The sequence below is a fragment of the Tachypleus tridentatus genome, chromosome 13 (genome assembly GCF_004210375.1).
Source record: "Tachypleus tridentatus isolate NWPU-2018 chromosome 13, ASM421037v1, whole genome shotgun sequence".
In the NCBI taxonomy this organism is placed as follows: Eukaryota; Metazoa; Arthropoda; class Merostomata; order Xiphosura; family Limulidae; genus Tachypleus; species Tachypleus tridentatus.
Window position 1 is genome coordinate 192,776,498 of NC_134837.1, and position 26,943 is coordinate 192,803,440.

Consider the following 26,943-nt stretch of genomic DNA (forward strand, 5'->3'; position numbering starts at 1 on the left):
GCTGGGTTTGACGTGCTCTTAGTTAAATGATATAAATAAGCAAGACTGGGTGTGTTAAAGTGTTTGATTTTCATTGTGCTAAATACGGTGATAATCTTAAGGGTAAGTTGGTAAAAATGAAAGTAATATATTTGCATAATATGGTAGTTTGTTTATATTTGCTGTGATAATATGTTGTAAATAAATGCTTAGACTGTAAGACTGCCATAGACATATATATTCTATACCCTCTGGTTATTTACTGCAACTATTATTAGTACTATTACTGAAATAAAAACCCTATAACCTGAGGACTTTCAAAAGGTCAACTTTTTTTTTTTTTAGGGCGTAAATTCATATGTGCAACTTTTCTAGTCTTCTCTAAGTTAATTGATACTAGTTTACGTTTTCCATGTGTAAAGGCAGGTATATTTATTAGTGCCATTGCAGAACTCTCGCAAGGTTGAATACCGAAACCGCTGTTAACAAGGGTTAAGTCATCAGGAACAGTAATATTCATAAATCCATGGTATAAATATTATTACTTTTTGTGTAATATGTATTAGAAACTTGACAATATTGTGGTACTTATAGGAAGCCCACGTTTTAGCTCTGGCCTGTCAATAAACATTTTCAAACAGTATTGCAGTACATTTAGTTTCAAAATATTTTCTGAATACTGGATATTTTCTAGATACTACTGTACATTAACATGGAATTCATATGATAAGAACATGGAACTAATATTTAATCATAATTTTATAAGTACTAGCATTTGAAACTTGCTTATATACTTTTTTTTTTTTTTTACTGGCAAAAATGTATGTAAATAATGTGAGTGAAGAAGATTTAGTAAGTTAGTATAGTGAAGTACTTTTTCGTGTTTACCATGAAAGCCTGCAACATCTTACTTTTAAGTTGTATCTTGCACTTGTGAACTCAATTCAATATTATCAGTCTTTAATATTTGCAACTCCTTTATCTTGGATGTTGTTAGTTTTCCTATCAAATCTGTATGGGTTTCAATTTCCACCTGTCCTTCGTATGTTTCCTGTTGTAACAATAATAATGACCTGACTACTGCTGTCTTTTTTTTTTTTTATTTGCCTGTGGTTAAATCATGAAAGTTCTGGCAACATTAAAATTTTCTATTTAGTTTTGCCGCTGTAAATATCATGTTGTCTTTCTGGTAAAGGTTTGCCCTCTGTCCTGAAAGATAGAAGTTTGAAGCTCCATATACTGTTGATAGTATAGAATGTCTTGGACCAACATGTAATTTAGACAAATGTTTGGTAAATAACTTTTAATTATAGAAAGTCCAACATAATGTATTTGGGTGATAAATTGGATAACAAATTTAGTATAGAAAGGAATCCACTTAATAACATCACATATGGATGGGTAATTCATTCAAGCCATCAAAGCAGTGTTCTGTTGATAGTAATAAAGCTGATAACAAGCAAAAGGAATAAATTATTTCTTCTATACAAACAAATCATCAATTAGGCCTCATTTAGAGTACTCTCAACAATTTAGTCTTCTTGTTTGAGAATGAATTGTGATTTGCTGGAAACTGTTTAAAGGAGAGACACTAGAATGATTCTGAAATGGAATGGGTATTTTATAGGTTTGGTTAAAATATATTTTCTTCAGAAAATAAGGATAAGAAATTATTTTATTGAAGTTTACAAAATTTTCCTTGTGAGTGATTGTAAAAGGATCTTTGATTTATTTGGGCTGTATTGCAAACACCAGGATGAGAAGGTCCAAGTTTAAAATTTGGAAGACAGTATAGGCTTTATTTGAAATAATTAATTTTTTCTTGACGTACAGCAGAGAAGGCCAATACTTCACAGTATTGTTCCATGAAAAAAAATAGAGTTGTTTGTTTCTCAAGGGCTTCTCTACAAGAGCAGTCTTTAAGGACCATTTCAAACCTGATTGTCTGTGTTATAATTCCCTTTTTTTAATTGTCTTCAAAAGCAATGATGTTAAGTTTTATTGTCTATCTGTATATTTATAAGATTTCTCTATGAACACTAATGCCATTGTGTATCACAGTGGATATCTTTGTTTTTAATCAACCATAATAAACTTTTTAGTCTTTTACTCATTATTTAAAATGCACAAGAATGAATAATTTGGCTTCACTGAAAATTATTCATGGGAAAGAATGCTTCTATATTACTGTAGAAAGCAGCTATACTACACATTCATGCCATCAGTATCATATTTTATTTATAAACATAAATCGCATGATTGATAATTTAAAAACCATGGAATGTCTATATGCATGTCAATGCAGCATGCGAGTTAGTTGAATCACCAACAAGGTTATAAAAACCTTTCATATTAATATTTTAATAAATTTCACTTTTGTTTATTGTTATTAAATTAGTTATTTGTCTGTTCTTTTCGTCAATTTTGTCAATGGAACAGTGACAAGATTTTAATGTTAATAATAGCTAGAAGCTGGACTCTGTCAGTTACATTCAACTAATTTATTATTTTAGCATGATACTTCATTAATTAAAACAATTGAAAACAGTAATAGTTGGAAACACCAGTTTAAATTAATTTGTTTTTAGTGATTTGTGCCACTAATGGATTAAGCTGAACAACCTTAAATTATTTCAAAATAATAATGAATGACAATTTTTCAATTAATTAGAAATAACCAAAAATTGCAATATGATTATTTATTGAGTTTACTCGATTTATGGTTAAATTGATTAATCTTCTATTAATCCTTAATTGTATAACTGAAGCTCAAAGGTAATAGATTATGTTGATTGAGTTAATCACCCAGCTGTAATAATGATTATAGACTTACGGGTGCTGTTTTACCAATATTTTCTCTCTTTATAGTGGCATTTTATTATGCCTACATAGTCAAACAAAACCTATAACAACTGATGTTTTAACATTTCATTCCTTGGGGATAATATGACTATTTGGTCCATCTAGGCTTTCCAGTTTTCTTTCACTATTGCACTCCCTTCATCCAAGCGATGTAACTAAACTTTGTTACTACTAACCTTGGTCTCCAAAATACTTATCCAATCTCTCTTTAAACTCCTACAGTGTTGCAGCTTCTCTCTATTCTTAAGCTATTCCATTGGTTGGCTCCAACAATTCAACATTTTTACTTGAACAGAATGCCAAAACTGAACATGAATACAATATAAATGGCATCTTTTTTCCACAAACGCAATTTTGATGGCCATGTGAGAATGTAGGACATACTTTTTTGCAGATTGTGTGTAAGGTAATATCAAATAATTTAATATTTATTGTAGCTCGTATTGGAAACTGTGTATTTCACCATTTATTACTATTATACTGAGATTTAACAAATTTAGATAACTAATTTTAAATAAGTTAACTTTTCTAATAAATAATTTGATACAAATGTATCATTTTAATAACCATGTGGTTATTAACATTTTTATTGTACTTAACACGTTGGCTCCCACATGACCTACTGGTGAGTCGTGATAGTCTTCCAGTAAGCCCCAGTGAGTCATGCTATATTTTATTTTTAAATGGCTACAGGTACACTTTTCCTAACAAAAGTAATTGTAAAATGATTAATGGGGCCCTGGAAAGTGTATGTAAAATCGGCTTGGGAACTAACATGTTAAAACTTTAATCTGGATAGGTCCACATTTACAAGTGAATGCAATATATCTCATCCTATCTGTCTTATTACGATTTACAGGATGCAGTACATTTGAAGATACAGAATATTGTTTTAGACTGAGTCATGCTGGCAAAAGAGAAATCAACATGTTGAATGATGTAATACCCACATTTTTTATTGCTGTTTAGTATTAAGTGTGTTAAGATTTATATATTCAATATATTTGATGGTAGAAATAAGAAGCAAATTGAAGTTGAGTGTTTTTAAACAGGTTTTTTTAATTGAGAGAAAAAAAGCAGCCTGAAGTAACATTTTATTTTTCTAGAAATGTCAGAGTCTACATCTCAAAGCCAAGATAGGAAGAACAGTAGATCTTTAGAAGGAACCAGTTCTCCACCAAATGGTTCAGAGTGTCAGGCCGTCTGCTATTATCGGGATTATGTCACTCAAATGGAGAAGCCGTGTATCAGTACTTCTAGTGAATCTTGCCCAAAATATAAAGCTTTGCCATATGGAATGCAGCTCTCATCACAGGTAAATGTTTACGTACTTGTTTTATATAACTTTTATTTTCTGTAAAGTGAGTTTAAACTGAAATAAGTGCTTGTATATTGATTCTTGCACAACAATCATAGGCAGTAGTCTCCTGCTGGTACAGCTGTAAGTTTGCAGATTAATGTCACTGTGTTCAATAACTTCATTTTAGAGCTGTAACAAATGGTAGGTTTTGACCTTCGAAGATTCAAAATAAAATACCGAAAGAAGAGTCGTACACTTGATAGTACTAACGTGTATAGGTTACTAATGATATCACTATAACTACTAGTTTATATTTGATTGTAAACCTTCTTATTTTACATGTAATCCATAACAAATAAGAAAAAATGAATGTACTTTAAAAACATGCACATAATGATAATCGTGTTTTAAATTTTAAATGAAAATAAAAAATGTGCATTGTTTATGTACACAATTAGTGCTGTATGATACTTATACAGCTGTATACAAACAAGCTTATATTAAAAGAACACCCTATTGCAACCAATTTAGGAAGGGGTGCACTTGCTTCCTCTCTCAGATGAAAAAGATAACTCCTTTTTTAATTAATTTCACAATTTCATACTACTTGTTACACTTAATTCTAATAAAAGTTGCCAGGTTTATCAACAGTTTTTCTTAAAACCTCCATATACTTATCCTGTAGCTTATGAAAAACATTGCTATCACAAGTCATCAAAGATACCGACATGGTCTTTTCAACATCCTGATCTCTGACACAGTATGATCAGGGCAACCTGTTGCTATCTACTGTTAATACTGACACTAGATTATCGAAGAGACTGATGCAGTCTTTCAAATATCCCATGAGACCATATGGTTGGTGTCAACCAAAATTTACTGTTATGGAGTGTATATAGCTGCAAGTTTGTAGTATGGCTTAAATTAACATTACTAAGAATAAACTCAGCAAATCTTAATTGTTGAAGCTTGCCTGTAATGGAAAAACATTTGAAAACATGTTCATTGTTTCTTGATTTTGACTTGTTCCCTCCCCAAGTAGAAATATTTCTGTGGATGCCCATGGTGCCTTTGTTACTTATTACTTCACATTAACATTAAACATTCCTGTCTATTCATAATTAATAGTAAATAAGCTGTTTGCATGAAATTAAGTTTGTTTAAAAAACACTGAACACATATAACTTGCATTATTTGTTGTGGAAATCATAAGAACTTGTGATAGTTTCATAACTGGGGACTATTATTGAACTGTAGTAATCATAAGCTCATCCTGCTTACAGATATGTTTTCTTTGATTAACATATCTACAAATATTAGCTTTTGTTAAGAGGTAACCTGCTAATAATTGATTCAATTGTTGTGAATGAATATTAGGATGTATTGATTATTATTCTGTGACTGGTTGTAATAGGAACAGTTACTTGAAGAAATACTTGGGTTGTAATAGGAACAGTTACTTGAAGAAATACTTGGATTTATGCTACAGGTATTTCAGTTGACTGTCAAAATAAGTTGGTTGTGAGAGAAAATACTAAAGTGTTGACAGGAGGGAAAATTGGAGATCCTACTCACTGACTGTTTACTGTCAGTAAACTTATCTGTTATCTCGTATCTAATCCACATACACTCGGCTAGTAAATGTGCTATAGACTTCACAGTGGGTTTGAGTGTCACAAACTACCAGTTAGATTATATCATGATTTTGGCTTGTAACATCTCTTCAACAATAGCATGTGTTTCTGGTTATGATTTACTGTAAAGAAGGAATTTTGCCAGCTTTTCTAAAATATCAAAGTTATGAAGTAAGAAAACATCTTGGTTGATTAGTGATCATCACTTAAAGCATTAAATTTCAGGACTGAGGTAATTGTTAGGACAAACAGCAAAAGGATACAAGGTGATACATTTACAAAGGGCTCTCCCAGTCTTATTGAAATTAAGTTCAGACAAATACTAGTATAAGAAGTGTTGTGCAAAACTAAGACTCTTGAAGAAGAAGAAAAGACTAAGCTGTCGCATTTAACTTCTTGTGGGTGGAGAATATGACGTATAGTGATGTTAATATCAAGATTTATATTGGATTCCTTGAGGTTGCTACGTGTAATGATTTTGAAATCTTCAGTCTACTGACATGGAGAGCAAACAAAGGACCTTGTTGGACAGCATGGACTTGTTTTCCATGTTACTGTTGTCACTATACAGTTCTAATCCAATCTTACTAAACTTATTTTGAATCTTAATATTTGGAAATAGATGCAAAAATGACATCTTATTGAGGTTTGTTTCATGATAATGTGACCTGGAGTATTAAACAACTGGAATTGGTACATAAATGTATGCAATTGTGTTCAGTTTTTAATTTTGTTTTATATACAGATACAGGGTGTTTGGAAAGTTACTGTCCACTTATATATTTATTAACAGACATGTTTCAATACAGAATACAGGAGGTAAATATGAATGACAATTATAAACAATGTTGAAAGTGACCCCTGTTGGCATCAATACAGGCCTGGATCCTTCTTATTTTGTTTCTAAACACTGCTATCAGTTGCTGGCTTGAAATAGACTGAATGAATGCTGTTATCGCTGCTTTCAAAACTGCTCAATGACTTTCCGAACACCCTGTATATTTGCCTATCCATGATGCGTTGCCAATTCTGACCTTAGTTGTTACACATTTATCAGTTGGATAGCAAGTTTTGTTCATTATTACATTTCAACTTATTTGTTTTTCATAAAATAAATTAAGGTATTAATCCATCATGACAAGCATTTCACTGTTTTATTAATACTCAATTTTAATTTGATACATTTAATATAACTAAATACTCTCATTCTCTGGACAAATTTTAATGAAAGCCTTTACTTCAAAAGGCTGTGTATATTGATATTAGCCTGGCAAAAAAATGTTCAACTATTTGAATATAACAAGTCCCTAATCTCCCCTTTTTTACAAAAATTAACAAATGGCAAACTATGGATACACAAATACAATAAGATGATTGTTTTCTTAAATATTTGTAACCTGTTTGTTTGCATATGTAAGAGAATACTTTAGTCATTTTACATAAGGTATTTATAAAACTTATTAAATGTGTACACATTTTTATTTACTGGAAGGTATATGTATAGTCTATCAAATTTTATAACTCTATCTTGAACATTAGTCTGCATATATATGTTACAGGTCACAAACATTTTTCTAAGGAACTGAATGTTTATATTTGTATATAAAATAAAAAGTCATAAAGCTTACAATACAGCATAATTCTTTTAATTTATTCCTTGGTTTCAATTTCAGAGTCCAAATTAAACTTTTCAACTTTTAATATCCAATCAAATTTGCTGAGAATATTTGATTTCAATGTTTTTCCCTTCACTGACATTACAATTACATTTACATTTTTGATAATATTCCAGCAATAAAGCAGATGATAAACCAACCTCAAAGCATATTTTCAAATTGGTATGGGAAAATTAAACAATATTAAATAGCAATATATAGTAGAAATAAAAACAAGAAAATGTTTATCTTAAATAAAACTTGCAAGTAAAACATTTAGGATGAAAAGAAATGAGACATTACATTCATTGTAATCTTTACTATGAAATAATTATCACTCAAAAAGTCTCTACATTAGTACACGTATCATAGTGGTTTGCTCTTTCCTCTCTTATTTCTAAAAAATAATTTCCTTAAAAATATGAATGGGTGCTGAGGGCTATTAAGATAATTAAAGAACATGTAATGTCCAAATATCAAACACTATGTAAGAGATTGCATGATAATGCGGTAGTTAAAATAAATATTTTAAAAAGTTGAAATAAAAGTATAGAACCTTTCTTCAGCCTTGGTTATTCAACAAAATTTGTTTCAGGAACTTTAACATTCCTAATATATTGTAAATTACTGACATCTAAATAATCAGAAGCTTTCCTCAGCTGTCTCATCTATATAAATGTAGGAAGCAGTTAATAAACGTTAGTGCTCGGGAATTTGCCAGTTAAGGGCAAGTCATCACAAATGTTTTCCCACATTTTATTACCATTTTTATAGACAACCTTGAACATTGGGAAACATAAAACTGCTTGTGGCTAATCAGTGATGAAAAATTAGTATTTCATTACAATGGAAATATGTACGAGTGCTTATAGATTAACTCTTTGCTAATCATCCAGTGATAATCTGTGTGACTTATAGGAGTTTGTTCTATTTGTTTTACATTATAATAGGGTTACTTGAAAAACTAAAATTAAATTGTAAATAAGCTAAAAATGTATTTTTCTTAAATTATATTCTGAAGTAGGTTAATTGATTGATTAATACATTCTTTGTACAAAATAACAAAGAAACTGTATATGTACTTTATAATTTACAAACAGATATCGTTTGAAATAAGTCAGCGGTAATTTTCCTAAACATCTTGATGAATAAATATAAAATGCACAGTCAACCCATTCCTTTGTATCAGTGTGTAAGCAGAATGATTGTCTAGTGTGCCTTTCACAACCATCTTATGTCACTCCATGTACTATTGCAATAATGAAACTTTTATTGCATTTCTTTTTAAAAAAAAGACAGACAGCAGTACATTGTTGGCAGAAATATTTGAGTTTTGATGTAATAGTTGCATTAAACACATTAGAGCACTTATGCTTGCTAAGAAGCCATAGAAATTGTTTCTGCTGGATGCCACTGTTCCTTGTCATTTTACTGAATGCAAGGAAAAATTGTTATCAGAATGAGTGGTTTCTGACATTTGTCATGTATGTAAGAAGTGTCAAGAGAGATAATCAATTCATATAATTTTATTTGGTGTGGTACAATAAAATCATGCACGTGCATATGTAATACTCCCAAGAAAAATGTACTAGACAACAAATATTTACTGAAATGCATTCCTTTCTCTGTGTTTTGTGTTTATGATCCTACCTTAAATGTTTCCTTCAATCAGTCAACAGAGAAAGCCCCTCACAAAAAGAAACATTTGTCTCTTAAGTTTTTTTTCTTTTCTGATTGACTGATTAGCACATTGGAAGAATAATGGATCAACATTGACATGAAATTTTAGGAACTGCAAACAATTAATACATTATCTGTAATGTACTCTTGAAAAGAAACATTTTAATGTTTTTTCCCAACAATTAACCATTTAAAGCATGGAGAGTGTGACAGAGGCTATATTATGTATAGATCTTAACTGTTATAGATCCTATGTTTAGGTCATAGTGTTCAGTGTATGAAAATGTTTAGTTGTATCAAAACCAAAAATATACAGCTTTAGATTTTTATCTTGTTGAAAAAAATTGTATTAATAATACTTGATGATGTAATTAAAATTGAATAGAAAGGTAAGTACAAACAGAAAGATATTGCATATAAAATTAAAAGTCAAATCTACGTATAGGTAACCAGGATAAACATCTGTTATTTACTGTACTTATTGTTTATAATGTATCTCCTTTCTTGAATGTAGCCAACACCTAGAACAAGCTCACAGGTTCCTTTGAGATCATCTCAATCAGAGTTTCTCCTAGAATCTGAGTGTTCAGAGTCAAATCCCATATCAGAAGTATTATTGCCTTATGGTAAGGATTAGTTTCTTTTAACTAGTGTCAACCCTCTTGCTCTAGGTAGGTCAAAGTGCATGTCACGATTTGTTAGAATTATGGTCAATATGTGTACAAATAGTTAACAAATCAGATTTTAATATAAATTTATACAAGTTTTAAGTCCTTTAATTTTGTAAGGAAATGTTTTTAAAAAAGCCTTGGTCTTCCCAAAAGTAAGCTAGTGAAGCTACTGTACATTGATATATGTATTTTTGTGTATAATCCAGCAATAATCTAACACACCTTTTTTATTTTTCTGCATTTTCTAAATACAGAAACAAGTTTTTATTGTTACTTAAAGTAAACATTTTCCCCTAAATATATGGATAAGAGGAAAGATATTTTTTGTGATTTTTCACTTGTGCATCTTTTCGTTTATTCCAGAATTAAATGTAATGAAGTATGCCCAGAGCAGAGCCAAGGAAATAGCAAGTCTTCTTGCTGAGGTGGAGAAGAAGTCTCCAAAACTTCCCATGCAACAACTTCCTCGACACATGCGCCGTAGAGCTGCAAGTCACAATGTCAAAAGACTGCCTCGAAGATTACGAGATAGAGCAGCAAAAGAGGTAGAAATATTGGTAGTTAAAAATGGAAAATTCTCAATGTTAACATAAGTATAAAAAAATTGATTCTGTAATTAAAGTATTGTTCAAATGCAGCTAAACTTCAGGGTGTAAATTTGCACATTCAGTACATGGGTTTACGTTTATGCTTGTAAAATTGTAATAAAAAGGTTTATACAGTTTTATATTTATCACTTGGTCCAGATATTTGTACAATGCATAAGCTACTTTATTTGACTTTAATTAGAGATGTCTTGGCCATTAATGCTTCTATGTGACTTTTGTACTTAAGAGTTTGGTGGTTAGAGTGCTCATCTTCCAACCTGCAGATTGTGAGTTGAAATCCTACTAAATATTTTTACCCTTTAAGCTATGGTGTCATTATAATGTGATGGTAAATTACACTTCTTTAGTCTGAATAGCCCAAGAATTTGCAGTGGGTAGTGTTTGCTAGTTTCTTTCACTTCAGTTTCCCCTCGATGTGGATTCCTGTATGTGGTGAGGGGGACCTCCCAGGGAAGGTTATGTTCTTTCAATTTACCTCCTCTGGGATCTAAACATCCACCCACGTGTTTGTCGTGCATGGCAACCTGTGAAGGGGAGGAGGGGAACCTGGTGGTTTAAGGGTCTAACCTGAACACACAATGTTGGCCTAGAATTCCTGTAGATGGGTTGCCCCCCTTGGGTCAGTCAGCTGGTCCACTTGGGCTAGGGTCAACCAAGTACCAGGGGGATTGATTGTATCTGATGCTGGTGTTTGGGTATAGTGTTCACGAAACCCTGGTGCTGCTGCAGTGTCCTTGTTTGACATTGTAGTGCATCCCTTTGTAGTGTTACATGGTGGGTGGGGTCAGTGGGCACTGAAATTTCTTTTTTTTTTGTATTATGGATCCTCCAAATAAAAATATAAATAAAATAGTAAAAAAACAGTCCATAGGTAAACGACCACATCTTGAAGATTTTGAGCAGCAATCTTCAACACCTGTAACACTTGTTGTACCTCATTTTTTAATACTACATTCTCTTTCAGATAAGTCTTTGGGGTAAATGTCTCCCTTTTTTGTTCAGAAAGTACTGGAGTGACTTGCTGGCTCTCCAAAGTCAGTAAAGAAGCTTCGATCTGGTAACATATTGGTAAAAACATCTACATCTCAACACAGTGAACTCCTCTTGCTTTCTAAGGAAAATTGGTGATATATCTATTGAGGTTACACCTCGTGCTACTTTGAATTTATCACGAGGAGTTATTGTTGAGAGGGATTTGAAGAACATCCTCGAGTAAGATTCTCGCTGGTTTCTCCACTCAAGGAGTCTGCTGTGAGGCGTATCTCCGCTTGCAAAGATGGAATTATGATGCCAACCAATATTCTCATTCTGACATTTATATCACCATGTCCACCTGCCACCATCAAGGCAGGTTATCTTAATTGCAGGGTATGGCCATACATTCTGAACCCTCTTTGTTTCCAGTGTCACTCAAAGACATCATGTTGTGATTCATTGATGAGTGCTCATTGCAGTGGCAAGGCCTATAGTGCCTGTGATTATGAAATGGACCCTCATTGCATCAATAGCAATGGCTCTCACCCATCATACTTTTGTTCTTGCCCTGAATGGTTGGAAGAAAAAGAAGTGCAGTGTTTCAAAATGATTCATAACATTACTTGTCCTGAGGCTCATAAGTTGCTGTCCACCACTTCATCTTTCCACAACGACAGTGGGAGTGCAAATAGATCTCTCTGTGCCTCCAAAAGAATCATTCTCAAAACAAATAAAATCTTTTGACCTCCATGGTTAAAAAAGTTGAATCAACTTCAACACCCATCTTTGTCCCTTACATACATTCCAACAAACTCCAAGATCCACATCCTTTGGTTCCAGGTACAGGCATTTCCTTGGATACATCTTCATCTCCCACCCCAAGATGTTAAACAATCATTTATTCATGTCCTTAGTCACTGGAATCCCCTTCCAACAGCAATGACCTGCCCAAGGCAAGATTCATAGAGGTCGATAGACCTCCCTCGAATAAAGACAGTAAGGAAAAAAAGACGTGGTTGTAAACAGAAGGGTTCTCCACCCAGTTTGCCTACATGTAAATAAAAATGGCCACCTTTATACAATGGAACTGTCGAGGTTTATGTTCTAATCTGGATGACATCAAAACACTGATTGCTTCCTACCATCCTGTGTGTCTTGCCATACAGGAAACTTTTCTGAAACCTGCCTATACAGTCACCTTTTGGTGGTTTTCTTTGTACAGAAATAACAGGCTGTGTGATGGATGAGTGCATGGAGTGGTGGTAGTGTTGGTTGATCAGCATGTGCCTACCCTGTCTTTGCCACTCAACACACCCTTGGAGGCTGTAGCCATCCATGTTTCCTTGGGTCATACCATCACTGTTTGTTCTCTTTACCTGTCACCTGGAGAGATATATGAGCAATCGGACCTTGATGCTCTCATTAAACAGTTGCTATCTCCGTTTTTAATCCTGGGAGACTTTAATGGACATTGTCCCCTCTGGGAAGTGCTGATATTGATAGGAGGGGTTGCTCTGTAGAGCTTATGCTCTCTGATCACAACCTTTGTCTTTTTAATACTGGTTCTTATACTTATTTTCTTGCACCTCATCAGTCCTTTACTGCTATTGATCTCTCAGTTTGCTCACCTTCATTATTCTTCCATTTTTCATGGAAGGTTGACAGTAATCCACAAGGCAGTGATCATTTTCCTATAATTTTGAGAAACTGGCCATGGTCATTGCCACCTGACCCTCATGTCCTGGTGGAAGCTGGATCAGGCAAACTGTCCCTCTTTCACTGCTCTCACATAACTTAATCATGCCATCATATGTAAGCCATCGATAGATGACTGTGTGGCAGCAGTAACTGACTGTATTATACAAGCAGCTACTCAATGTATTCCTAAAACCTTGACATGTTTTCCACTATATCCTTGTCCGTGGTGGAATCCTGCCTGCCACATGGCATGGAAGGCTCAAAAATGGGCCTGGAATACTTTCCATAGATATCCCACACTCTCGAACCGCATCGCTTTCCAGCAAGCCCATGCACATGGTTGGTGGGTAAGACATCAAAGCCAGAAGGAATTTTGGATAAAGTTCACAACCTGCTTGTCTTTTACCACCAGTTCCAAAGTCACATGGGACAAGATTCAATTTTTTAGTGTGGTTCCCTTTTAAGAATCACAGTCCATCTAGTTTGATTTGAAATTAGAAAATGACCATAATGTTAAATAACTCGACCAGGATTGGAAAAGCCAACTTCATGTGACTAACATTGCTGTTTGAACTATCCGTTAGTCATCCTGGCGAGTTATTATTAAAATTTTCCTACACGTCTTTTAAAGCTTCATTACTTTCCTCTTTGAAAATGGCCATAACATCAAATAATTTGGAACCTGGACTGGAAAGGCCAACTTCAGGTGACTGAATGTGTATTTTGTACTTACTTGTTAGTCTTCCTGGTGAGTTATGATAATTACAATTATGCTACAGCAAGTCCTTTACAACTTGTATTACTGTAGTTTTTCTCTTAATGTTGTAACATGTAAATGTTGTTTTTTGTTGTTGTTTTTACCTTAATTTCCTTTTATGAATTTTACTGAATTTACTTTTACCTTTTTACTGGATGTTTGGCAAAGATAGCCTAGATGTTTTGTGCTTTAAAACACTAAATCAAACAACCAACCAACCACTCACTTCAGTTTATCACCTTTAAATCAGGGATGATTGGTGTAGTTAGCCCTTGTACTTTGAGCAAAATTTATTGTACATGTGTCTTCAAGGTGCTTATATGATGCTTTTTAATTTAATCTATATTTATATGATAAATGTAAATGTTTTAAATGTTGTTTATTGAATTAAGTACTGCAATCTGGACATGTGTAGAACAAATCCATCTTGATTTATTTACAAGCTGAGGAATTAAATATCAACCCCCCCCTTTAAAATTTGTAAACATTTTCAATTCTTTATGCTATGTCAGAACTAAATCATTTATCTGAACTTGTACAACTATTACGTTAGATATGATTACCATATTTTCATAAATGTTGCACTAAGTAAAAAGTATATTTTTGTTTTGAAAGATAATGTGCAATTTATGACACATAATGCTATAATTAGATGCATGACGTAAACTAATTAACCTTGATGACAACCATTTTTGATTGTTTTCTAAAAATCATTAATGAAATTTTTGTTTGAGGGTTTTAAGATTCAATGTTTGGCATTTTGAGATCTTTTTAATCAGTCATTCAATATTTTTACAGGCATTTCAAGATTAGATCTGGCTAATATTTATTAATTAAGCAATCCATCACTTGTTATTCAATTTCAATTGATTTAATTAGTACAGCATTTCTTAAACCCTGCTATAAATGAAGAAATAAAGTTTTGCCAACCATTTGCTTTCCTTTCAGTCAATATTTTGGCAAAAACAATAAAAAAAAACAAAAAAAACATGCTATCATCAGTAGTTTTGTTTGCTAGTTGTCTTCTATCTTGCCAGTAGTTTAAAATTATTGACAGTTGCAAACAGTAGCTTCACCATAACGAAGATGGGGCAAGTAAGTTTGGTAACAACAATTTAATTAGTTGGAATAACCAAAAATAGTAATAACTAGAAACCATAATTTCAATAACTTGATTACTTGCATGATAATTTATATAGTATGTAATCATAATTTTGATTAAATGATTATTGGAAAAATAGAAAACTGTAATAACCAAAATAAATTAACACTGATAAATTTAATTAATCATACTTTTGAGTAATTGATTAGCACTAATAAATTAAATTACCCATTATCTGTTCAAAAATATGTTACATGTTGATGCCACTAATTTATTCCATCTTGGAATAGTGGTAAATTTACAGACCAAACTACTTTGCTAAAATATAAGGTTCAGTTCTTCACAGTAGGTAGACACAGTTGTTAGCCCTGCAAAGTTTTGTTCTAAAATAAACAAAGCTACTAATTTATTCTTATGAATTATTCAATCAACAAACTGTTTAAAGCAATTAAACATGAATGAAAAGCCTATGTTTATTTTTAACTATTTTACATAAAGATTACAAAATCTGGTATTTGGGAATTTGCTTTATAAGAAATACAGTTTCATCAATGGTTTGATTTTAATACAAACTACCCGATTTGTGAAACATTACAAGTTTTACATTTATTTAAATTTTTTTTTAACCTTTTTACTTTTGTTTATGATAAAATAAAAAATCTAGATAAATAGAACTGTTGCTGATGTGAGTTAAAGGGCTTAAATAATAATTATTCACAAGATCTTAGAATAACTTCTATTAAAATAATATGATGTAACTGTTCATGCAATGTATCACATAAATCTTTGTTTGTGTAAGACAGTTGTAGTTGATAAATCTTGTCGGTTCTCTGTGGAATTTCAGATAACAGATTATTGTCTTTTGATTATGACTTTGAGAACTTTAAAGGATGCCAGAAATTGTTTGTTAATTTTGCTGGTAACTTTACACATTCATGTCATAATATCTCCAAGAGGTTTTTTTGGCATTGATCCCTTCACTGTGGCAGCAGTATGTATTCCTTTGGGGAATTTAATATTTGATAATTTTCTTATAATGTAGCACTTTCAAAGTTATTAAAAGATATCTTTGTGATTTCATGGTGGAATTTGTTCATTTGTGATATTCTTTTGTTAGCACTTAAAAATCACTTGTACAGTATTTTAGGATCTACCGATTTCAGTTACGTAACTTCTCTTTACACTTCTCAAGCATCCAGCAATAAAACTTTCACATTCAATGCTTTAATTCTCTTGGGATGACGGAAGAAAAATCCTCTGTTAAAAGTGAAATTATGGTTTCTTAGGTTTATCATGGTTAAACAGTGATCTACAGGTTCAGAAGTGAAGCATTTTATTCTGCAGAAGGTACGTAATAGTTACATGACAGTAATGTCACTCATGCAATCTATGTGACATAAAACCTCTAAAGAGGAATACGAGTAGTTTAGATTCTATGACAACATGCAGTAAAAAGATTTGTTTCTTGCTGTCTTTTTCATTATTTCCTGTTTTGAGTTTCAAGGTTTTTGCCTTATTAAGCAGTATTATTGGTGGAATTATTCACTGCTTTGGTTGTTGTATCCTATTTTAGCTCATAAAATTGCATATTGTGCATTTATTTTTTCCTGTTATTGTACCTGAACAATTTTTTTAAAGTTCTTTACTGATAATCTTACGTAATCTTAGTGATGTTACTTAGAACTGAGTGTTGGGGGTAAAATGGTATATCATTACATAATATTTCTACTTACCAAGTAGTAGAATCTTTACATGATAATTTATGGGAATAATTTATTTTTTTCTTCTCCAATATTGCTCAAAAGGTAAAGGTATTTTTATAATACTCTATTATTTAAGAAAAATACTAGCTGCAATGTATTTTGCTTTACGTAAAGAATGATATATGCATTCTATATATTTATTTTTGTTGTTGTTGGTTTTATAGATAAATAAAACAAAGTCATCCAAACGTCCCAGTCGACGTTATCGTCGTAGGCCAAGCAATCTTTTAGCTGAATACACTCGTCGACAGAGGCAGCATATTTGGCTTGAAACTCACATTTGGTTTGCCAAACGGTTTAAAATGACAGAGATGTGGGGTTATAAGCTTCCACTTCATCCAAATGATAAGAGTGTAAGAGCTGCCTACAGAGCATCTGTTCATCATGTTTTGCTTCAGGTAAAGTTATAGTTTTTATTAGGTTTTTCATTGCATGGTATGAGATGAAATTCATTTTATGACCATCTGATACTGAAAAGAAAATTTAACAAGTCTGTGTGTATAGTTTTTTAAACATTGTACCTTTTGTCAGAACTCAAGGTACATGTATTCATTTTGCTATTATTTAGGTTTAAAACCAACCTTCAAATCTGCATCTTGCCTGTAAAGCTGTATTGATTACTATTTATTTGTTTGTAAAATGGTGTTACTAGAAAGTAGCAACTTAATCTTTAGGTTTAAAATTGTATCATTTAAATCATTTTATCTAATGATAAAATTGAAGCATACAAATTAAGATAATCCTCTAAAAGATTTAAAAATCGTGTAAGATTGAATAGTCTAAAACAACACAGGATTATTAAGTTGTTAGGAACATAATTATCACCTTTTGTGACACTGCAGTTTTTTTAGGCATATATGCATTGCTAAGTATTCAGTAATTCCTGTCGGAATAGAAATTTGTTTTCTATAACCTGCGACTTTCCATAGACTATTTATTTAGGTTTAGTTTGTCTTTTACATACATTCCAGTAGCTTTAGAATTAATAAATTATTAGTTATTTATAGTTAATAGGGTTTTAATTAATAACTAATATTTATCATTATTTTCTAAAGGACCTCTCTTATTATGGATGTATTGAGCTAGTTGGTACAGAACAAAAGCTGTTGCAAGGCCTTTCAAAGTTTACAAGTTTAGAAACAGGTACACTGTAATTTGTGATCTGTGTTTCATTAATTTATTATTATAAATGAAAAGTAAAGATGAATATCATTGTGTGATAACCTTTTAGAAGACAGATCTTTCTTCATCAAGAGTGAATGGTAAATGAAGAATATGGTAGATAATTTGGTCATGCGAATTTCTATGACATTATGAGATGTTATTTTTGTAATTGACTTACCCTTACAACACACTGGTGCCATTTCTAGAATTTTCTTATTTGGGAGTTATCTGAGAATGAGAGAGAGAATTATCATTTTCATGTTATTAGAAGTCACAATGTAAACCATACAAAAACCTTACAATGTTATCTAAGATATGAATAGAGCTTTCCCCATCACTATCCTTGTGGAACACATTCTTTTGACAACACAGAATTATGGATTTTGAAGTTGTGACAAAACAGTACAGTAACATTGAAAATTACAACAGAACTTACTTGGTAATTAGTAAAATTTTACAAAAATGAACTATCTAAATTGATAAGAAAATATGGTAGTTTAAATATGACTTGCCCTAGTTACCTTCTAATGGTTCCTTGTTAAAGCTCAGATTTCTAAATATTGTCTAAGTACCATTCAAATGTGGTGTGATTGTTGAACACTTTTTATTTTTATAAATTTATGACTGTCTGAATAATTGCTGATAAACAGCTCCTACTGTGGTAAATTGTTTATTACCAGATAGTATTGAAAATAGTCTAAATTTCTTTTGGTTTAACTTCTTATGCATAATAGAACTTATATTTCTAGGTTTCTGAGAATGAAAATGTTATATGTTTGAAATATGTTTGTTTGGTTTTAGCCACAAGCATTTACTTAAAATAATTTGACCCACATTGAGTATCTAAAGCAATCTCAGTTACAAGCTTGCTACATGTGTCTCTTTGTTCTGTTGCAAAGAGACAGCATTTGAATAGTTTGCACATTATTAAAAGGGTTTTTATTTTATATTGTTTACATACAATCAGGTTTGACCTTTGCTGCCAAGTTTTACCTTAAGGGAACTCGAGAAGGATCTGTAATGCTCTACCATCCCACCAGATATCCCTACGGGGCTATAGGACCAGTGAAATTTTTATGGAAGCCAGAGAGTGAAGATGCCCAAATGAAGCCACCTGCTGACCGTATGAGGCAGTTATGGATTTGGGTTCATCCTTCTTGTTATGATGAGCTTGTAACAGAACTTGCAGCTGTATTTGAATTGCAAAAGAAAAGTCTTCTTCCTATGGAAAACTCTAGTTTGAAGGACAAGCTTGGTGCAATTACACATGAATATGATCCTTCTTTGCTAACAGAAAAAGATAAAGGAATATTTGAACAAGCTAAACCTCAAGATTTAAAGAAATGTGAGGAAGAAAAAGTTCTGGAACAAAGTCAAGGTAGCTCGTGTGGATCTCTCAAAGAGCCCATTCCGATGACTAAAGAAATCAATTTATCCAATGAAATAACAATAGCAAAACATCAAGTAAAATAAAACCTAAAATCTCTAGAACCAAAGCAATGCTTAAAAAGAAAACTGAAGATAAAAACGATGACTTCAGGCAAAGGTATTTTGAAAGAATTCAAATTTATGACAACAAAGATGTTACAATGGTGATACTAAAAGATACGCTAGTTCGTTTTCGTCTTACAGGGCCACTAGCACAAGCGGTGATTATGGATGTACTTAAAGTTTCTGATGTCAACTTTGATAAAAATGTCAAAGTTGATAATCAGCAATCTGCTGCTATGGAAACTGAAGAAGATAAGAGTATCAAATGGTGGCAAAAATATTACTCCTGTGAAAGTGCTAAAGTCTGTTTAGAAAAACAGAAGCAGATTTGGGAGGAAATGAAAGAAGTTCAATCACCAGCAGAGTTACCAAGAAACATGGTCTTTGGACTAACTGTACAGGACCCGAGACTGGATCTTCCGAAAACCAGAACCAAAATTATGAATAATTCCAAAGGTAATATTTTTTTTCCATAGCCATTTTTCTTGTATGCCAACCAAACATGTTTTACCTATTATAGTTCTGTTATTATCAGTTAATGATCTAAAGTATATTAATACTGTAATTATAAGCAGTAATTGATGCAGTTGCAAATTATTTAAAAAAAAATTGCATGTCTACCTTCATTTACAGTTAACTAAGCATCGATCAAACTTCAGTACTTTAGAAACTTTTGAAATTTAAAACTCTTTTTACTGAATTATTTGATATTTTGTAAATATCAAATACTGTCATTGCTAATATTTATCATTTAGCTCTCAACTGGTAAAATGTAATTTACCACAGGATTATTGTAACAATATATTTTCGAACACTGTTTTTATTTCTGTAAACTGCAGCCACTGATGCTTCATCAGTACAATAATCAGATTACAGCAACATAAATCTTCAGAAAAACATTACCTGTACATGTAAAAGTAATGTATTTAAAGTTAATCATTGCAGTTATGGATTAGCATGTCTTCATGTTTTCTTCTATATAAAGATTTTAATGTTTTTTTAAGTTACGCTATTATGAGAGAAACTGTTTATGTTTGCATTAACACAGTATGTGCAGTCTTAATCAATAATTTAATTTATATAGAATAAAGTAAAATTGTGAAAGAAAATAATTGAACACGTTAATTTTGTTTTTATTGCATGTACATTTGTAACATCAGTTGCTAGAAATGCTAAATTTAGTGCACTTTTTTCCTTTTATAAATATAATTTTGTAGTAGGTTATGTCTAAAACATATTTTTCACCAATCAGTGATCAGTTCTGTACAAGCCTAGTGGTGTAATGGTAACACACCCACCTCTTCTTGAGTGGGAGTTCTGGGTTCGATTCCCAGTTAGGCCTATTCCTCTGTTTTTTGGTTGTGATCAGCTGTTGTGAGATTGGTGTTACACTTACTGTACTTTTTACATGCAAATTAAGTGCAATTATATAACTATGAATTTTCTGCTTCTCTTAAAAACCTTTTTTTTGTTGTTGTATATTATAAATATAATTATAGGAATGTTCACATTTAGTAATTATCTTGTGTAACTTTGAAGCTGTGACTACTTTAACAATACATACTTCAGTGTACACAGTGAAGATATGAAATTGTTTTTTTTTCTATCCATCATTGTGTTCTTTGAGTGTTTTTAACTATGAAATGGAAATATATTTGAAGTTCTCTCTCTGTAGTGTGTGTGTGTGTGTGTGTGGTGAATGAAGTACACTGGAGTGAATTCAGGCTTTTTTTTTTTTTAAAATCTAGATTTATTCTTCATTCAAATTTAATAATTTATTGGGATTACAAAAATAAAACAAGTGCCATTGATTTAATGTCTGTACTGAAGTGCTCTTGAACTTGTAATGATAAAAATTTGTTTTTATACTTGTGATGAGCACAGAAAATTAGTCTTTGTATAGCTTTATGCTTACCAGGAAACACACAAACCACACTGAACTGAAAAAAAAAAAACTTGATCCTTAAACATTCTTAGGATTTGACTGAAGTCAACAGTTTTTTTCATTGCCTAGATAAATAAATGTCTTGTCATTCATTCATTGTACTTCATAAGATTCTAGAGCTTTTTTTAAACTTGTTGTGTACCATATTATACGTATATAATCTGTCTTTGTTAGTTACAGGTTTTCTAATAATGTACAATTTATACAATAAAATATTAACAAGGATACTGTAGATATTGAAATTAATCACACTAATTATTCTTGAAGTTCAAATGAATTCTCAAGACATTGATGTTCATGTGTTTTATATTGCAAATGAGTGAATTTACTCAGAATTTGTTCAGTTCTTTACACTGAATATTTTAAAAGGAAATAACATAGTTATGAAATGTTACAATAAATATCAGAGTCACTGGGTACTTCTAGACTAAAGTTGAAGCTGGAATCAGCTTCATAACTAGATCTCTTCTCTAATAATTTTAGAATGAGTAAAATAGAATTCCAGGGTCAAAAATATGTTAGCTTAAAATATGGTTAGTTCTGAAGGCAACTGAATTTAGTAAAAACTACATGGTATTGAACATTGAAAGTGAAAAATATTTATATATTGATGAAAATGCTAGTGATACAAACCCACATGAAAATTAGGCTGGTAATGAAAGACATGATGATACTGATGAAGAACTGAAGTGGTTTATAATGCATGCTTTGCAAAGAAATGCAGGTCAAATACAGTATGCAAAAAGAAATACTGGCACAATTATAACTGAATTCAATCTATTCATGATGAACATCATTGTTTTAATTGCTGAAATGAAAAACATAGGAAGAAAAACTGTATTAAAATGAAAGATGAAAGTATTTTGGATCCCAAAATAACAGTATTTCTGTAGTGTGATGGTGTTCATAAATCAAACAAAACTCGAGGAGCTTTGTAACCCAAGACATTGATAGAACAATACTTTTACAAGCATTAACACAGTGAATTCCAAGGAAGTCTGGAACATGAGGCATAAACATTTGGGTACATCATGACAGTGATGCATATTATGTTTATAATATGTAAATGTATTGGGAGGAACAGAACAGTCAAGAAGATAAAGACAAGAAAATTGTCTGGATGTGATCCTAACGTCAGAAAATAAAGTTGTGAAATAATGTGATAATTTATTTGTGAATTTGAAGTTGTGGCTAAGAGATTACTAGATATACCACTTAGTACAATGTGAAAGAACCAAAATACCACTTGGAATGGTTTCTGTTAAAAGTTGTGCCAAATTCTCAACTGAATTTTATGTCCTAAATTTAAATTGTTCAAACAAGAGAATAGTAGATAACTCTGAGTATTATGTATGACTAACCAAACATTGGCAATACATTAACCAAAAATCCAGTGTTGATGCAGATGGAGTGAATGTGGTTGACCAAATACTAAGTGGCTACTTAACTAAAAGGAAAATGAGAACAAATTGGTGTTTCCTGCTACATGTTATATGTATTTTGCATAAATGGCTTTGTTTCATGGCTTCATCTAGATTCAAGCTGAAGAAAAGGGTCAGGTAAGTGATTCTTTGCTTCAAATTCAAGGAAAAGAAATATTTCATCAAAACAAAGAAAATGGTGGTCAAGCCTGTGAGCATCAAAGATTAATTACAAACTAGCAACTGGCATTACAAGAAAGCATAAAATTTTAAAAGCCTTATGATCAATATCATTCTGTAGTGAACAAACTATATATATTCAATAATAAATGCATACTGCAGTGATTGATATGGATTTTGCTGGAAATTCAGGAAACTGTTTGTAATACAGATGTTATACTTGTTATTACATTTTGGTTCAACGTTTAAGTAGTATGCACAGTTAATTTAACTAAAATATTACATATATTTTTTATTACAACCAGATTATAAATACAAGTTTTATCATGAGTATTTGAGCTAGGCAATTAATTGTCATGTTAATTACTCAATTGTATTTAACTAATTGATTATTCATATGAAATAGCTACAGGAAATTGATCTATTGTTCTTCTGTGAGATGACATTAAACAAAAATTGTAACTCATAAAATTATGCTTAACAAATGTTACAGCCATATTTTGATTACTAGATAGTTGAAATTAAAAATGGTAATTAGAAACTAATAATGACTAGTTGGCGATTTTCATGATGAAAGTCAATTAATCATTTATTTTATACAACAATAATTTATGTACATGTTTATATCGCTTTAAGTGCCTAATTCTGATAGGAATTATGTTGTTTTTTCTTAAAGTGTCATGTGACGAAACACATCCTGCTATTGTAAATTGGCTCCAAAACATTTCTTCTGTTTCACTGTCTCCACTGTGGGATCCTGAAACTAGAGATGAAGTTATAAGAACCAAGATGTCTGAAAGTGAAATCAACAAGTTAAGATCCCACCTACTAATACCAGGTACTGCTTTTTCTGTTATCATTATTACTTACACCACTGAAGATGAACAGAAGTTATGTTTTCACTCTGTATGTGTTTGTCAACAAGATTTCTCAAAATAGTTGAATGAAAATTAGTATATACTTAGACTATGACCCAATCTGAGAAGTTATTACTTTTTGGAAATTGTCATTAACCTACTGAATATGGTCTGTGTCCATTGATAATGGTTAGCAAACTGACATGTTTTGAACTGAATATGATTAGTGCTGCATGGCAAATGTACATGACCTATTGAGTACTGCTGTAGCTATTTATGCATTTATAACATTTTCCAGATTCTCACTTAGAGAAAACAAGTCAAAAACTGGATTTGGTTATTTATAAGGGTTGTAGAATAGTAACTATTTGTTTTTAAATAATTAATGAACTAAATATGCTTTTGACAAATATGAACCTTTTGAAATAGATAAAAATTGTGATCATATGTTAAATCCGTCAATATTTGGTATTATTTTGGGTGGGTATATGTGATGCTCTGATTCATTGAATAGTTTAAGATGTATAATCTGTATAGTAACAAAGTTTTGTTCTTTGTATCATGCAAAACCTTCTGCTTTTTATAATCAACATTCATGAGAAACTTGTATAATTTCATATAATTAATTAAATTTGTAAATAGTGTGAGGTATGATTGTACTATAATATTTTGTCATCATCCACTTATTTTGTTGTATACGGTTTAATTAGATCACTTTTCATTGAAGTTTTTTGTTGGGGAAAAATGTGTGTGTGTGTGTATTTCTTTGTAATATGATCTGCTGGTTCATAAAACATCTTAGCAAGTCTGAGCTTGGTATTGGATAAAAGGCTTCCTTGGAACTGGATATAGCAGGTGTAGTGAGGGTGACATTCTAACACATTCTTTATTTTCATTATGATTTCTTAAAGTTGTTAATATAGTTCCCTCTATCGATTCTGTGGTTACATAATTTACTCCTGAAGCAAGAAGACTCTCACTTGTTCTCTATTTCTTGTGAAAGATAGTACAGTTAATTTAAATAGAATAGTAACAAAGATAAATAAATAAAACCTTTTAAAATAACATTGATAATAATTGCACTGCACTTGCTAAAGTACATCATGATTCACACTAGCAGTTGTCCTTTGTGAAAATGGATGATATAAATATAGTGCCTAGCCTGCTACAGTGTTTGTCATATCTTGCTGGTCTGATCAGGCCTATTATTGGGCAGTAGACGTTATCAGATGTAATGTTGAAATTTTGTAACATATTCACCTTTGCTTTCACTAATTGTTTTATATTTACACTAAAAAAAAGCAGAACAAACTGAAAACAGTTATGTTTGTTGGACCCAATCAGTTCAGTTTATAAGATAATGGAGTAATTCCTAATGTGAGTAAGCTGTTAGCTAATAATGGTTGTTTATTAATGCAGAACTTTTCTTTGGCTGTTTTTCTTTAAATTAAGTGTTTCTTAATATAATGAAAACAATTAAAGAGAAATTAAAATAATCTGTCAAATAATGTTTCTTGAAATAGAAGTTCTATAATAATTTAAAAAAATTAGTTAATGAATATTAATAATCTTGTAGGTTCACGGCTAGACCTGGGAGAAGATGAGTCGCGTATACCTGTTTTGCTTATTCAAAATCCTGGATGTGAAGATCCATCCTGTAGTAATCTTGGTGAGATACTTCACTTGTTATTCAATAATCAGTTTATCTATTTGACTGTAAAACCTTTCAGTGAATAGAGTAAATGTGTTTTGCATTTTCCTTACTTTCAATTAGTCTTATGGAACAGTTTCTTTAACCTTTACATCTTAAAACATGTACTTCTTTTTCTAATAGGATATGGAAGTGGTTGGGACTTGATCCTTCCAGCAGGATGGGCTCGATCATTTTGGATTGCGTTGATCTATCGAGGAGCCAGAGCTTCTGGATTACGAGAATTAAATAGTGTTTCATTCGAAACTGGAGTACCTATGTATCCTTCCCATTATGCAGACACAAAAAGTGGCAATATGACTGCTGAAAAACTTAGAAAAGAACTGACAAAGAAACATTATCGTTATCCTCCAGATAAGCGGCCAAGTTTTGAAAAACTGAGTGTTCAGTCTCCTTTTTTTCAATCCATGGACAGAACTTGTTAATGAATGGCTTGCAGAATTTTACAAACAATTGGAGAGTAAGAATATGAGGAAAGATGAGTCTCAAACCTTAGGAAACAGCATTTTACCATTGAAACGGAAAAGAAATGAACTCGAATATACAAAATCCAAAAGTATTTGTCTTAATGTCAGAGCAGATAATGATACTTCAGATGGGTTGGACAAATACACCACTGGAAATGGGACCTTTGAAACAAAGCACGTCATAACTGGCACAGATTATCCAATTCTACATGACTTCAGTAATTCCAAGAGTGAAATGTTAGACAATTTTGAGTTTACTTCTTTTTTCGTACTGAGGGGGAAGCGACATCTACGTGTCTTAAAGGAATCCTGTGATTTTATCCTACAGCATAAAGCGAAACAAGAGAAAGCTAACAAGCTTCAAAAATCGGATATTGTTCAGAGGTTGCAAAATCATCTGGAGAAAATACCAATTTTGGCCAGGTCAGTTGTGTGGGTGAAAGTTTCTCTAATAGGAAGGGGAACACCATGTCAGTTTGCTACAATCAGTATTCCAACAACTGATGATATTACAATATTACATAAAGATCCAAAATTTGGTGGACCTGTTGAACCAAGGAAAAAAACTCAAAGAACAAAATCAACACCAGAGTTAAAGCCTGGGGAGAAACAAACAACTTTGGAAAAAAGAGCAGTTGAAGAAACCTGAAGTGAAAGATCTTCTCAAATCATCTAGAAAAATTATTGGGTTTATTGAAACTGGGGGATTTTCTTTTGTCCATGCTCGTGGAATTGGTTTTGGATATTGTGCTTTTATAGGAATTCAGAAGCTATTAGCAGTTGCATGTGAGAACCATGCTCAACCAGTTGTTCTTGTCAGAGACCAGAATTCATTCCAGTATCGTTTTGCTATGATTAATGTTTTGTGTTAATGGTATGTTCGAAGTATGCAACAGAAAATGTACAACTTATGCTTGCACAAACGATTGTTACATTTTGGAGGCGACAAAAAATGTTACTGTATAACAGAATACATTCCTTTATGTTGAAATGATGTATACTTTAAACATACAACAGCTATGA

The 26,943-nt window shown here is 31.8% G+C and overlaps 1 protein-coding gene across 1 annotated transcript; it reads left to right on the top strand.

Moving 5' to 3' along the window:
* Pop1 (POP1 ribonuclease P/MRP subunit) lies at positions 1–26,943 on the top strand. The gene is given in 13 exon segments (XM_076476643.1): positions 1–102; positions 3,948–4,156; positions 9,625–9,736; positions 10,145–10,326; positions 16,849–17,082; positions 17,740–17,827; positions 18,816–19,315; positions 19,318–19,795; positions 23,562–23,723; positions 25,319–25,411; positions 25,577–25,848; positions 25,850–26,524; positions 26,526–26,943. Coding segments are annotated over 12 exon segments (3,270 nt in total). The 5' UTR covers positions 1–102; positions 3,948–3,949; the 3' UTR covers positions 26,793–26,943.